This window comes from Alosa alosa, chromosome 18 (genome assembly GCF_017589495.1).
Source record: "Alosa alosa isolate M-15738 ecotype Scorff River chromosome 18, AALO_Geno_1.1, whole genome shotgun sequence".
In the NCBI taxonomy this organism is placed as follows: domain Eukaryota; kingdom Metazoa; phylum Chordata; class Actinopteri; order Clupeiformes; family Clupeidae; genus Alosa; species Alosa alosa.
In genome coordinates this window covers 5,809,480-5,824,479 of record NC_063206.1, presented here as the reverse complement: position 1 = coordinate 5,824,479, position 15,000 = coordinate 5,809,480, and the positions used below count along the sequence as shown (strand labels likewise).

The 15,000-nt window shown below is 45.4% G+C and overlaps 1 protein-coding gene across 2 annotated transcripts in view; it reads right to left on the bottom strand.

The window, feature by feature from the left end:
• The window catches only part of crip3 (cysteine-rich protein 3), a 24,239-nt gene that overhangs the window by 6,451 nt on the left and 2,788 nt on the right, over positions 1 to 15,000 (bottom strand). For both annotated transcript variants that reach the window (XM_048270354.1, XM_048270355.1), the window contains exons 2-4: positions 13,131 to 13,225; positions 2,863 to 2,920; positions 127 to 267 (exon numbers count right to left, since the gene is read on the bottom strand). In XM_048270354.1, the coding sequence (XP_048126311.1) occupies positions 127 to 267; positions 2,863 to 2,920; positions 13,131 to 13,225 (294 nt within the window). The remainder of the gene's footprint in view (positions 1 to 126; positions 268 to 2,862; positions 2,921 to 13,130; positions 13,226 to 15,000) is intronic.

The window sequence follows — 15,000 nt, the reverse complement described above, 5'->3', positions numbered from 1 at the left end:
TTTTCTCCTTGTTGTGTGTGTATCTGTGTGTGCGTGCGTGCGTGTGTGTATGTGCGTGTGTGCGCGTGTGTGTGTGCGTGCGTGTGTGAGTGTGTGTGTGTGTGTGTGTGTGTGTGTGTGCCTGACCTTTTGGCTGGTGGCGGTTGGTCTGCGCTGTGGTCCAGGGTGTGGTGGGCGAGCCGTTTGAAGGGCTATCTGATGACTTGTTGACAGGCGTGGCAGGAGGCGTGTCATAAATGTAAGACCCCACCCCTCCGATATTCACTCCTGAGGACAAACAACACATTTAGAACAGAAGTGTCCAACTGACCAACCCACAAACCTGCAAGTGTGTGTGTGAGTTTGAGAGAGAGAGAGTGTTTGTGTGTTTGCATATTTCTGAGTTTAAGATCACAATATTTACATTTTCTCATGTTACAGTGTCAGAAAACTGTAACAAAAACAAACAAACTATGTATATATACCTTTTTAACATTAATAACATTAAGTAACCTTGACCTCAGCTCAGCTAAGAGCGGAGCATATAGTCGAGCAAGCTTCCATCAGCCTTAGAGTGTGTTGGGAGAGACCCTCAGACATACTGATAAGAGGTGGGGATTAGAGGTCTTTCTTATGGAGGATTTTTTGAGTGCTGTGTCTCCTCATTAGAAAGTCTCTGGCTATACCAACAGGTGTGCTGTGTGTGTTCTGGTGGATGATAGGCTACATGGAGCGGTGCGATGGGCCAACTTATCAAACTTCCCAGCAGACAATAGTAAAGTAGCCTACTCGTGGTGCTTTTTTCCTTCGTTAGCTCTCCATTCATTTAGTGCTCGCACATCCCATGTTCTTCTTTTCTTCAGGCGTTTCAGGCTTCTTTGGTGGTTGTGTCCTACTTTCAGGCTCGACGTACCGCCCCCAGTTGGTGGGGCAGAGTATCACAGTTAATCCGTAGTGCGCAGGTGCTAACCGCAAAGATTTAACGTGCATTCAGGACAGCAGAATGTGGAGTATGCTTCACGTCCACGGCAAAAATGACGCACGTCTTGGACACGCGCAAATGTGACGCGGTACCGTACCAGAGCCTTTAGTCAGAAGTGGGCAAAAGTCAGTGTGTGTGTGTGTGTGTGTGGGGGTATTTTAGTGTTGCTCAAATCTACAGCCATACAGTATGTTTCATAATATCTCTCAACCATCAGCATGCCCAGCCAAACTGGAGGTCATTGGAAGAATCAGGAAGAGCAAGACAGCAGATTTTTCTGACGAAGTTCCCAGAACTAGTGTAACCTTTCCTGTGTGTCTGCCAGTTTTCATTGAGTGGTTTATGTGAATTTTTTTAACCTGTTTCTGCCTTTTCCAAAATAAATTCAACAGATTTATTGATATGACAAGTTTCAGTGTTTGTTTTGCCAAAGTATTTTCATCTCTCTCTCTCTCTCTCTCTTTCTCTGTCTCTCTCTCTCTCTCTCTCTCTCTCTCTCTCTTTCTCTCTCTCCCTCAATCACACAAACACAATGCATATGCGAACACACATCCTCAAACACATTCTCAGGCTCATAACAGTCATTTCTAGCAGGTCAATCGTGGAATGAATGTCCACTTCACTGAGCTCGAGCAATGTGTGCCCATCAGAGGCTAATCCAATTAAGACGCTGATGTGGCCGGACCACTCCGCCACCGAGGCGGCACTACTTTAATGGGCCGCTCAGTTACAGACAGGGAATGAGAATGGGAATGTCCAACAGGGAATATGAATGGGAATGTCCAACAGGGAATGAGAATGGGAATGTCCAACAGGGAATATGAATGGGAATGTCCAACAGGGAATGAGAATGGGAATGTACAACAGGGAATGAGAATGGGAATGTACAACAGGGAAAGTGAGACGGCACTACTTTAATGGACCACTGAGTGTCCCAGTGCCGATGCATTGTTGTGCCCTGTAACTGCTCAGTTACAAACAGTGAATGGGAATGGGAATGTCCAACAGGGAATGAGGCACTTAGGTGCATGCTTATTATGGAATGCCAATGCGATTTTGTGCCCTGTACCTGCACTTTATCCAGTTTGACATGTCTGCTGATATTAGAAGATTTAGCCTAGCTGGTGAACTCAGATTTAGTCTAACTCTAAGATTTAGCCTATCTGGTGAACTCAGAACTGACCATAGATTTACAATTGACATTAATTTCTTCACTTGATAGATGCTTATCTCCAAGGTGAGATAAAATCAAACTAAATTGAGTTCAGAAAACCTGTTGAGAGTTCTAGTGACAAGTAGAAGTAAAACTGAGTTCAACTCAACTCCATCAGTTTAAAGGAAAGTTCTATGTGTTTAAATTTAGGATTGGATGGAGTCAATGGAGTCAAATTTTGGACAATAACATGTCTATATTTTCATTTGGGACCAAACAACATCAAAAGTTTTGTTTTACATTAATAAGTTAAGACTATATTAACTGTATGAGAAAGAGAGAGAGAGAGAGAGAGAGAGAGAGAGAGAGAGAGAGAGAGAGAGAGAGCGATGCACACACACAGGGTCAGGTTTCCTCTCCTGGTCACAGGGATGACTGCACTTCCTCTACTTGAGGCTTCAATCATCAAGTTACTCTGGAAGTTCAAATGAAGAGTGTGTGTGTGTGTGTGTGTGTGTGTGTGTGTGTGTGTTCAGTTCAGTTCAGGATATGGGGCTACTTGTGTGCATTTCTTTCTTAAAAAGACCACAGAGATATATTCTTTGCCTGAAATGGGAACGAGTAGAGACAGCAGCAAAGAGGTATTGACAGAAATACAAACACAATCATGCAGATATACCTTTATTTTATATCCAGATCACTACAAATCAGTGTATTTATGTATATGTGTGTGTGTATGTGTACATACCTTTTGGTCCAAAGAGGGTGCCGTAGCAAGGCTTGTGACAGTATGGCAATCCATCATGCTGTGAAACAGAGGAGACATGTTTGAGACAAACATCTCATCACATACAGTACTGTAACTCCCAATGCTCTCCACCTTACAAACATCACATCACATCACATCACACACAGTACTGTAACTCCCAATGCTCTCCACCTTACAAACATCACATCACATCACATCACACACAGTACTGTAACTCCCAATGCTCTCCACCTTACAAACATAACATCACATCACATCACATCACACACAGTACTGTAACTCCCAATGCTCTCCACCTTACAAACATCACATCACATCACATCACATCACACACAGTACTGTAACTCCCAATGCTCTCCACCTTACAAACATCACATCACATCACATCACACACAGTACTGTAACTCCCAATGCTCTCCCCTTACAGTTTGGCTCAAATCTCAAAGCTTCAAACATGAACCCTACTCATGTAAAACAGTAAGTGTGTGCTGTGAAGAAGCTCTGAGATCAGCCGTCTGAAAGCTGTCATGTCTTATAGTCCCTGAGATCAGCCGTCTGATAGCTGTCATGTCCTGTAGGCCCTGAGATCAGCCGTCTAAAGCTGTCATGTCCTGTAGGCCCTGAGATCAGCCGTCTAAAGCTGTCATGTCCTGTAGGCCCTGGCTCCTACGCACAATCACCCTCATTTACCAAGTGCACACTGGTCTACTGAAAATAGCCTAACAAGACTGAAACCCAAACCACACACACACACTAGCACGCACACACACACACTAGCACGCACACACACAAATGCACACACACAGATGCACACACACACACAAATGCACGCACACACACAAATGCACACACACACACTAGCACACACACACACAAATGCACACACATACACCTTAGACACAGACTCCTACTCATACACGTACACACACACACACACACACACATCCACACACCCTTCACTCCATCACACTAAGACGGAGACTGTGCTAGCAGAATATTTTTAGCAGAGTGCTTCCATATGTGCCCCCGACATTCCGGTCCATGAAAGAGGAATACAACAATGTTTGGACAACAAACAGTGAAAGAGCAGATTTAGGAGCACTGACCTCACCCTCCCTCCCTCTATCTATCAATCGCTCTCTTTTTCCTTTTTCTCCTCGAGCTGCCCCACACGACAGTACCATTTCCCACAATGCCCGCCTGACACAACACTCTCCCGGCCTCTGCTGTCACAATACACACACACACACACACACACACGCACACACATACGCACGCACACGAGCAAAGGAGAAATTAATGTGTGTGTACAACATAAGTAAGTATATATACTCTTTTGATCCCGTGAGGGAAATTTGGTCTCTGTATTTATCCCAATCCGTGAATTAGTGACACACACTCAGAACACAGTGAACACACACAGCTACAGCGGCGCTCGGGGAGCAGTGAGGGGTTAGGTGCCTTGCTCAAGGGCACTTCAGCCGTTCCTACTGGTCGGAGTTCAAACCGGCAACCCTCCGGTTACAAGTCCGAAGCGCTAACCAGTAGGCCACGGCTGCCCCAATCACAGTATACAACAACTGCCTTGAATGTCATGACACTGAATACACTTATTACGCGACAACAGCAGTCATGTTGTGTCTATCAGCTGATGTTTGTTTGGTTTGTTTCAAAACATGTGTGTGATGACATGTGATGTTCAGGCCCAATGTGACATGTAGCACATGACATTAGTCGCTGCAAAAAGAAATTTAAGTTGTCCAGAGGCTGCTGTCTAATGCAGTGGTTCAGTGGTTCACCAAAGCTTCATTTGCACATCACTATGCTGTCTAATGCAGTGGTTCTCAATCTTTTTCTGTCATTCCCCACTTTAGAGGTGGGGAATTTTCCAGCCCCACCTGACCCCATCAACCCTGGCAAAATGGTAACGTTAAATAATTTTTTATGCATTTTGGCTCCACCGGATCAGATGTTTTTTTTTATTTATATGTCGGTCTGTTCACTACTCCTATGTTTGTGTGTGGTATTTTGTTTTGAATCTATGTTCTTCGTTGTCAGACAAGAAAGGCATTATTAAAGATAGGCACAAAAAATCTCCTCCTGTTCATTGCGCCTCACCTGTCATGTCTCCATTCCCCACCCACACTTTGAGAACCACTGGTCTAATGGAATGTGTGACAAGTGACACATACCAAGAGTGTCAACCCATCTCAGTGAATATGTGTGTGTGTGTGTGTGTGTGTGTCTGAGTATGTGTGTGTGTGTGCTCATTAGTCTGATGTAAATCCTTGTCTGTTTAGTGTCCCTCTTAAGTGTACCGATGATGTCATGCTATGGAAGGGGCATCACATCAGAGGGCACCACAGCTACGGAGATCAACTTCTCTGTCAAAAAGATAACATCTCAAACCTCTATCTTTCCCTGTGTCCTTGTGTGCATGTCTGAGTTCTCTAGGTTCTGTATGTGTGTGTGTGTGTGTGTGTGTGTGTGTGTGTGTGTGTGTGTGTGAGTACTCAATTCTCCCTTCTATGGCAATCATCCATATACTGCACATGCACATATCAGTATTTACTAAAGGAATTTTATCAGTTCATCAAACAGGAGCGAATAGCAGCCTGCCATGTGTGTGTATGTGTGTGTGTGTGTGTGTGTCTGTTTGTGTGTGTGTGTGTGTGTGTGTGAGGGAGAGAGAGAGAGAGAGATGGCCTCTGTGGAATGCACATGCCCTCCCCCTCCATCATAATGGAAGATATGTGACCCTTGATGGTGATAAAGTCCGTCATGAGAAGTCAGCAGCTCTTGCACAACCCATCACAGACACACACACACACACACACACACACACACACACACACACACACACACACACACACACCGTGTCAGAAATACCCCAGCTTCCACTTCACATGGCTCAGTTAAATAGCATAGCTGAACCTGCACGTTCTGAGACAGCCATGCCCCTGCCACACACATACTAAAACACGCACACACACACACACACACATAGTCTGAACTATATCTGAGCATAGTCTAGCTCGCACACATCTCCTTAACACCAGACCAGGGGATTGCACTAGTTATGACAATTTGTGTTACGAGTGACACAGTGATTCCTCTGGTTCTTCTGTGAGCAGGAGAGTAGAGCTACTTGTCAATAACGCACCCACTCAGTTCAGCTACTTGCTAATAACGCAGCCACTCAGTTCAGCTACTTGCTAATAACACACCCACTCAGTTCAGCTACTTGCTAATAACGCACCAGTTCAGCTACTTGCTAATAACGCAGCCACTCAGTTCAACTAGTTGCTAATAACGCACCCACTCAGTTCAGTTTTGGCTCAGATATAGCAATGATAGCCTATCCACCCGTAGCTCTGCTTCTGCTAATCAAAGTGTGCCACATAATGAGATGCATGAGGTGAGTGACATCAGTGAAATCCCAATTGCCCCCTTTTATATGATTCTTCCCTGAGCCTTTGTGTGTCTACATGTCCAGTGCGAAGGTCCCCCTGTGTGGTCCCGACCCATTCAATCTTAGGGCACTTTCACACCTGACTCGTAGAATTGGAATGTGGAGCGTTTCCCCCAAAAGATCAGTTCAATTGGGTAAATGTGAAAGCAGCAATTGCTCTATGTTTCGGAACAAAACAAACGGGCCAAATGGGGAAGAGGTGGTTTTGGCTCGTTTCCAATCGAACTCTAGAGTGCTTTGTTTATGAAAACGCCCTTAATTCTACTTGGAGACAGAGGCATGATATGACTCAAGTTTGTGATTTACTATGAGCAGGAACATTAAGCTGACTGCTGAACCTTTGCTCCACTCTGGCTCACAGATACAGCATATTATGTTCCCAGGCTCTGCACTTTGTCAATGTCCTTATGGGTCTCACATATATAATGTCTCTGACTGTGCATTAATTCTCACACGCATGTGTTGTAATACAACAGAAATGCTGACTGCATGGGGAGGCTGGCCGACCTGTCTGGTCTAAGGTAAGGTGACTTTAACTGGGGCATGACCTTCATCTCCCATCTGTCGGCCACTCAAAAAAGACATCACCATCAGGCTGACCAGCACGTCTCTCTATTCACTCTCTATTCAAACTACACAAACATATCAGCTGTTATGTTAGGAGCACTGTCCAGGAAGTAGGCTATTTACAACGGCAGAGTAAAACCTAAATATATCGCAACTCTACGGGGAGCTCAGCAGTCGCCAAAAATACCTGAAATTGCATAGTGTTCCTTTAACACAAGAAGAGTGCCTCAGATCTCCCTGTTTTGCATAGATATATCAGTTGTTATATTAGCACTGCCTGAGACTGACCTCGGCAAACAGCAGCCCCCGTCGGGGCTCCAGTGTCTGACCCTGCAGTGTCCTGACCTTCTGCCCAGCGCCGCTGTGTAACGGAGGCGAACCGAGCTAGCGTGCTAGTTGCTCGTGTAAATCCTCACAGCCCTAACCTTAAGAACGCTTCTAACCGCTGAGTTGGAAGCCTGGGCTTTTAGCTCAGTGGTTAGAGCGTTCGACTCCCATGCCGGTGTGTGTGGAGGTGTGCGGGTTTCGAGGGCCGTGACCGACGGACGAATTACGGCCTCGGTTACAACTGCATGACTGCAGCTACCGTTTGGTCTCCTCAGCTGTGTAATCAGACGCAGTGTCACTGTGCGGGCCCTCCTGTCTGACCACTAGAACAACACTGCGGCCACTATAGGAACCTGCAGAACAACGGTTTTATTCATGAGATCGCCACAGGACTAAAAAAAGACGTTCCAATAAAAGAATAAGTCTATGCAGAGTGCGTCCTGGTTTTCTGTTCTTTCGCTAAGTCATAAGTGTGGTCTGTCGCTCACTGAGTGAGGGCCTGCTCTTATCCTTGTGTTCACATCAGGACTTGTGCAAAATGTGCACACTTGCACACGTACTGTACAAGACAAGCTAGTCTCCGCTTTGTTTTATAAATGCTTAGCAAACACCAGCACTGAAGGCGAGAAAGAGACCCTTCTTCCCTTTCCAGATACTCAGCCCTACAGAGTGTGAGTGCGGGAGCTTATAGGGCTGAGAGCTGTGAGCTGTGCGGGGGGGGGGGGCTCAGGGGTCCGTGAGAGGACAGGCCAGCTCCAAGGCTCCGTGGGGGCTCCTGGCTGTGAACAAGGCCAGTCTTTGTCTGTGTCTGCGGCTGGTTGGAGACGATGGGCCACTCAAGAGCCCAGCAGGGCCCCACTGAGCCTGCAGCCAGGGAGCTTTAACCCCTCCGCCATGAAAAGGCCTCGGCTTCTGCCTCTGGACAGTGCTTTGGCTGGAAATGCTACTTGGCAAGACAAATGTGTGCGTGTGTGTGTGTGTGTCTGTGTGTGTGTGTGTGTCCAACAAGAGACCCCCATCTAGCATAATCGGTGCTTGTAAGATGTTAGTGTTTATGTTTATGGTATTTGGCAAACCCTTTTGCCCAAAGTGACATACAGTGTATGACCACTACATAAGTGCAAAATAATAGTTTAAAATAAAGTTAAAGATACACACCATCTGCCACTTAAAGTTAGAAAAATATATATTTTTCTCTTTAACATTTATGTTCACTCTATGCAAGTGTGATGTTTATGTTTGTAGTTTCAAAAACCATGTTCCTTTGTAACATGTCTGAACTCTGTTTTCCGTTTTGGGAGGACCCCATAAAATGTAAACATTGCAGGGGATGGAGAGCACTAGTCTCCCGCACACCTAAGGCCCGGGCTACTCCGCGTCTGCAACTGAAGCGCTCTGCTCACGGAGCATAACAATAGTTTTAGAAGACTGGTCTTTTTCTTGGTGTAGCCAGTCCCATTGATTATAGACCCTTTCAACAAGGTAAACAAAAACAATGCTTGAACGTTCTATTTGGGCCCCAATCTACTTCCTCTGCATTAAGATAACATATGGAATGTTAAAACGGAAGCCTTGTGGGGCCAACTATGATGCTGATAATGGAACTCTCTTGAAAGGGTCCATAGTGCTAATTGTTGTAGCAGACGCTGCATGAACGGAATGCTTCAGTTTCATGTGCCCGGTGTAGCCTGCCTGTAACAAATGACATAACTCATAAAACACGGTTCTTCTGTTTTAAGAACTGCAGAGTTTTTGTGAAATGAACGCGTTCAAATGTTGTGCTGGTGGGGAAAAACCCAAGCACATCTTCCTGGAACTGGTTCGATCTACTTTTAAACTATGAGCGCCAGTTCAGTAAATACTTTACATAAATCCTTCCGTTTATTTTTTTTCCAAGATTATGTCAACATTTCTGCTTTGGCTTCTTCCGTATTTAGAGCTAGAATGACTGAGAGGATCTGTTCCGAATCTTTCTGCAACATTATCAGCATATTCTTCTATAACAGGGCATTTTGTGGGATCTCTGGAGTGCTGTTTTGACTGTGAGAGACAGTGAGGAGAGGAGAGGAGCAGAGAGGAGAGGAGGAGAGAGGAGAGAAGAGGAGCAGAGAGGAGAGGAGGAGAGAGGAGAAGAGGGGAGGAGGAGAGAGGAGAGGAGGAGAGAGGAGAGGAGCAGAGAGGAGAGGAGGAGAGAGGAGAGGAGAAGAGCAGAGGGGAGAGGCGAGGAACAGAGAGGAGAGGAGGAGAGAGGCGAGGAGAGGAGGAGAGGAGAGGGAGTGGGGACAGACAGGAGAGGAGCAGAGGGGAGAGGAGAGGAGGGGGCAGTGAGGGGTAGAAAGGTGGGGGGACAGAGAGCAGGAAGCACTGAGACTCATCAAAGCCCCTGGAAACCAAACCCAGTCTCAGAAGCTCGATGCAGAACAGGAATCTCACTCCCATTCTGAAAGATAATCCAGTCTTAAACGCTCTGAACCTCATGATTGCAGGCTGGGGGTGAGATCTTTGTGTGTGTGTGTGTGTGTGTGTGTGTGTGTGTGTGTGTGTGTGTGTGTGTGTGTTTGTGTTTGTGTGTATGTGTGTTTGTGTAGGTGGAATTCCTGCACTCTATACCAACTAACACATTCATGTCTAATCACCCAGAAGGAAATTGCGGAGCAGGGCATCTTGACGATCCATCATGGTGATCTTAACCCTTAAAGGAGTACCATCACACCGGTGTGACGGGAATGTTGAGAAATGAACGTTCTAAAGAATATCTGGGTTCATTGAATTCAACATAGAATTTTAGAACCTTCAATTGTTGCGGAACTTAGAATGTTCAAAAACCTACACCTTTAACAGCTGGGTTCATACAGGGGCCTGGACTAAGTCTGAGGTGTTTTTGCCAAACACAAATGCCAACATTCCATCCACCCCTTATTATCATCCTCATCAGCGTTAATTACTGTCACAGAGAGTTTGCCCTGCAGAGCCAACCGTAAAACAGACATGACCTCATCGACATGATGTATTCTCTTATCTCTCCGAATATCGTCATTACTGTAACATTTAACGCTCCGCACCGGTACAGTACACAATGCCCTGAGACACGCACGATTACAATTCTATATAGGACAAACTAGGCCTACATACAAAAGGCTAATACGCTCCATTCACTGAGAGGATTTGGATTTGAGGGGACTTGAATTTCCCCTTGGGGATCAATGAAGTATCTATCTATCTATCTATCTATCTATCTAGGACATACAGTAGGCTAATACGCTCCCTTCACTGAGAGGACCCCCATGAATGAATGACTGCACAGCCCTTCAGAGGGACTCTCTGTCAGCGAGAAATAGTAAGCAACATCTCAGCACCGCTTCAGAGTGACCACCCCATAACACACGAAACTCTAACGAGTCACCAGTCCACCAGGAAGGAGCCAGTGACCCCAGAAGCATTAGAGCGCACTGGACAGGGAGTGCGTGAGAGAGAGACGCTCGATAGGGACAGGGCCATTTGGAGCAAGGCTGCTGCCGCGGACCAGCGAGCCAGAAAAAGGTCCGGAACAATCCGACGCGCCATGACAAGGGGAGACAGAGAGAAGAGAGTGAGAGAAGGAGAGATGAGGGAGAGAGAGAGAGAGAGAAAATGAGGGAGATAAAGGGTTAGCTCAGGGTGGACAAAAGAGGACGTGTCAGGTTATATCAGGGTGGCACGCTTGCCTTCATGGATGAGCTGGAATCAAAGGCCTGACTGGTGAGGGCTCGGGAGTCGCTTGGGAGACTCAAACGCAGCACAAATACAGGACAATGTCTAGTAAATGGGTCTACTCACTGATATAGGAGTAGGTCAGTGCTATTAGATAGATAGATAGAAAGATAGATACTTTATTGATCCCTAGGGGAAATTCAAGGTCACAGTAGCATACAGACATACACACACACATTCACTAACAGCAGAAAAAGTAATTAAAAGTATATAATATAAAAAAACACAACTAAGCAATAAGGACTGTAGAAGATAAAGAATATACTAAATATACTAAAATACAAATTATACTAAATAAAACTTAATCTAAATCAATTCTAAAAAACAGTATCCACATAGTGGGTGATTAATCAATCAGGTGCGCTTGCAATGACTGAAGCAGGGACTGAGCCTGTGGTCCTCTGTGCATAAGGTAAGGTAAGGTGCTCTTTGTGAGTGAGTGTCATGGTGATGGTGCAAATGAGTAAGTCAAACAGTGCAACAGTGCAAGAATAAAGTCTATATATCTATATATAAGAAAAGTATGTGGCATGGAGGGAGGGGTTGTGCATATGTGCTAATACAGCACGCAAACAGTGAGGCAGAAGACAATGGTAAAGTGGCTAGTGGACAGACAGTTCAAGACATGGAGGTGGTGAAGAGGCAGACAGACTATGCAGAGAAGTCTATTTCTCCTCTTCCCTTAAGTGATGCATTGAACAGTTCAATGGCCCTGGGGACAAATTACTTCCTCAGTCTGTCTGTTGTGCAAGGCAGTGAGCGAAGTCTCCAGCTGATCAGGCTCTTCTGCTTAACAATAATGTTGTGGAGTGGATGACACTCATTGTCCAAGATGTTGATCAGTTTGTTCAGGGTCCTTTTGTTAGATAGTGAAGTGATGCACTCCAGTTCAGCTCCCACTACAGAGCCAACTTTCCTTACCAGCCTGTCAAGTCGCCCAGCATCCTTCTTCTTTGTGCTTCCTCCCCAACATACCACTGCATAGAAGAGGACGCTGGCAACAACAGACTGGTAGAACATCCTGAGGAGCTTGCTGCACACATTGAAGGAGCGCAGCCTCCTCAGGAAGTACAGCCTGCTCTGCCCTTTCTTGTAGAGTGTCAGTGTTGGCTGACCAGTCCAGTTTATTGTCCAAGTGGAGACCCAGGTACTTGTAGGTACCTCGACATTGACCCCATCAATGGAGACTGGTAGCAGAGTGGGCTTAGACCTGCGGAAATCCACCCCCATCTCCTTGGTCTTTGAAGTGTTGAGTTGGAGATGATTGAGTTTGCACCATTGCACAAAGTCCTTCACCAGGCTCCTATACTCCTCCTCCTGCCCATTCCTGATACATCCCACAATTGCAGTATCGTCAGAAAACTTCTGCATGTGGCATGACTCAGTGTTGTAGCAGAAGTCAGATGTGTACAGGGTGAACAGGACTGGAGAGAGCACAGTTCCCTGTGGCGCTCCGGTGCTGCTGATCACCGTCTGTGTCAGAGAGACAGTTCTTCAGTCTGACGAACTGTGGTTGCTCCGTCAGGTAATCTGTGATCCAGGTTACCAGGTGAAAGTTTTGTGTAGATTACCATCTACACAAAACTTTGATCGCATTGATTCCATCAATTTGAGACTGTATCTACTCATATTTCTCACAGTAAGCCACCAGTATTTCCCTGTATTGTTTGGAGTTTTTTTTTTATCAGGATACACATCTGACATACAATCAGGATCCACCGAACATGATAAGCAACACTTCAAAAGAGGCCTAAAATAAGCTACTGTTGTTTGTAAACCCCTTTGACTCAAGGCCTCAAGAGGGGACAACCACTGCCCCTTGATCAGCCTATTTCAACAGTGAGTGAGAGATACGTTTTCTCCCCAAAAGGGCCAGAAAAGCTATTTCAGAACAAGCTATTTAAACCAATACTGTTTCTAAACACTTTAGCTCTGTTTGGCAGAATAACAAATGAAGGGGATGAGGAGAACGAGATAGGCTACTCATTTGCCCATTTTCACCCCATCTCAGGGGTAGGAGCCTTATAACCCCCTCCCCCCCCCCCCCACACACACACACATACACACAGCAGCCCAGGCCAGTCTCAGTGCCCTCTCGGTGGAGTCCGGTAACAGCCTCTTCCCTCCTTACCTCTGCATGGCCACCAGGAGACAGGGTCTTATTACAGCGTTCGCATTTCAGACAGAACCGGTGCCAGTTTTTCCCCAACGAGCTCACCTTCTCCGCTACAGAGAGAGATAGAGAGAGAGAGAGAAAGAGAGAGAGAGAGAGAGAGAGAGAGAGAGAGAGAGAGAGAGAGAGAGAGAGAGAAACAGAGAGAGTGGGGAGGTAACAGAAAGTGAAGCTGATTATGTTAAGAAACTTGGGACTTTGGAAAGAACGGCAGACAGTGGGACGCACAGAAGAGAGGACACAGAAGAGAGGACACAGAAGAGAGGACACAGAAGAGAGGACACAGAAGAGAGGAAAGACAGACATTACAGGAAGAGAAAAAAATACTGCAATTCAATGATTCCAGCGAATTCCTGTCTACCAGATCACACCAGATTCCCTCCGCCCATTTATAGCATCCCAGGCTACAGTGGTCAGGAAAGGCCTCGGACTCTGTGTGGCATTTCATACCGCAGCTGGACAAAATATTACTGTTTCACACGCGGACGACCTATCACTGTAACATACTCCTTCCTCCCACTTCCATTACTGAGGTCAGGTGCTTCCTCACAGACAGTCAAACGTTTACAAATACACAAATACACAGATGGCATCTCACCTTCTTACTCCCCACATGGGGGTATGGCAGACACACACTACAAATCACTACAGGTTATCCTGCAGCTTGGACATGCCACACACTACAAATCACTGCAGGTTATCCTGCCGCTTGGACATGCCACACACTACAAATCACTACAGGTTATCCTGCAGCTTGGACATGCCACACACTACAAATCACTACAGGTTATCCTGCAGCTTGGACATGCCACACACTACAAATCACTGCAGGTTATCCTGCATCTTAGACATGCCACACACTACAAATCACTACAGGTTATCCTGCAGCTTGGACATGCCACACACTACAAATCACTACAGGTTATCCTGCAGCTTGGACATGCCACACACTACAAATCACTACAGGTTATCCTGCAGCTTGAACATGCCACAGTTATGAGGTCTTTCACAACAGTCAGAAATAAGTCAGAGAGATAGATAGATAGACAGAGGAAGAGAAAGAGAACAAGAGAGAGTGAGAAAGAGAGATAGAAACAGAGAGAGATAGATAGACAGAGAGAGAGAGAGAAGAGAGAGAGAGAGAGAGAGAGAGAGAGAGAGAGAGAAAGCTAGTTAGGACTATTTAAAAGTTTGCATGCAGTAGTCTGGAAAGTTGTGAGTTCGATTTCCAGCTGTCACCATTGTGCCTTTGAGCAGGGCATTTTACCCCGAGTTGCTCCAGGGAGTTCGGCCCTGCAATTAATTGACATCTGTAAGCCAAATAAATAAAGATAAAAGGTGGGCAAAGTGCAAAGTCTCTCATGCATGAACTATTGCAATCGTACTGCACGGGGGTATCATACTATATGAACTATAGCTATCATACTACATGAACTATAGCTATCATACTATATGAACTATAGCTATCATACTATATGAACTATAGCTATCATACTACATGACTATAGCTATCATACTATATGAACTATAGCTATCATACTACATGACTATAGCTATCATACTATATGAACTATAGCTATCATACTACATGACTATAGCTATCATACTATATGAACTATAGCTACCATACTACATGACTATAGCTATCATACTACATGACTATAGCTATCATACTATATGAACTATAGCTATCATACTACATGACTATAGCTATCATACTATATGAACTATAGCTACCATACTACATGACTATAGCTATCATACTATATGAACTATAGCTACCATACTACATGACTATAGCTATCATACTACATGAACTATAGCTGTC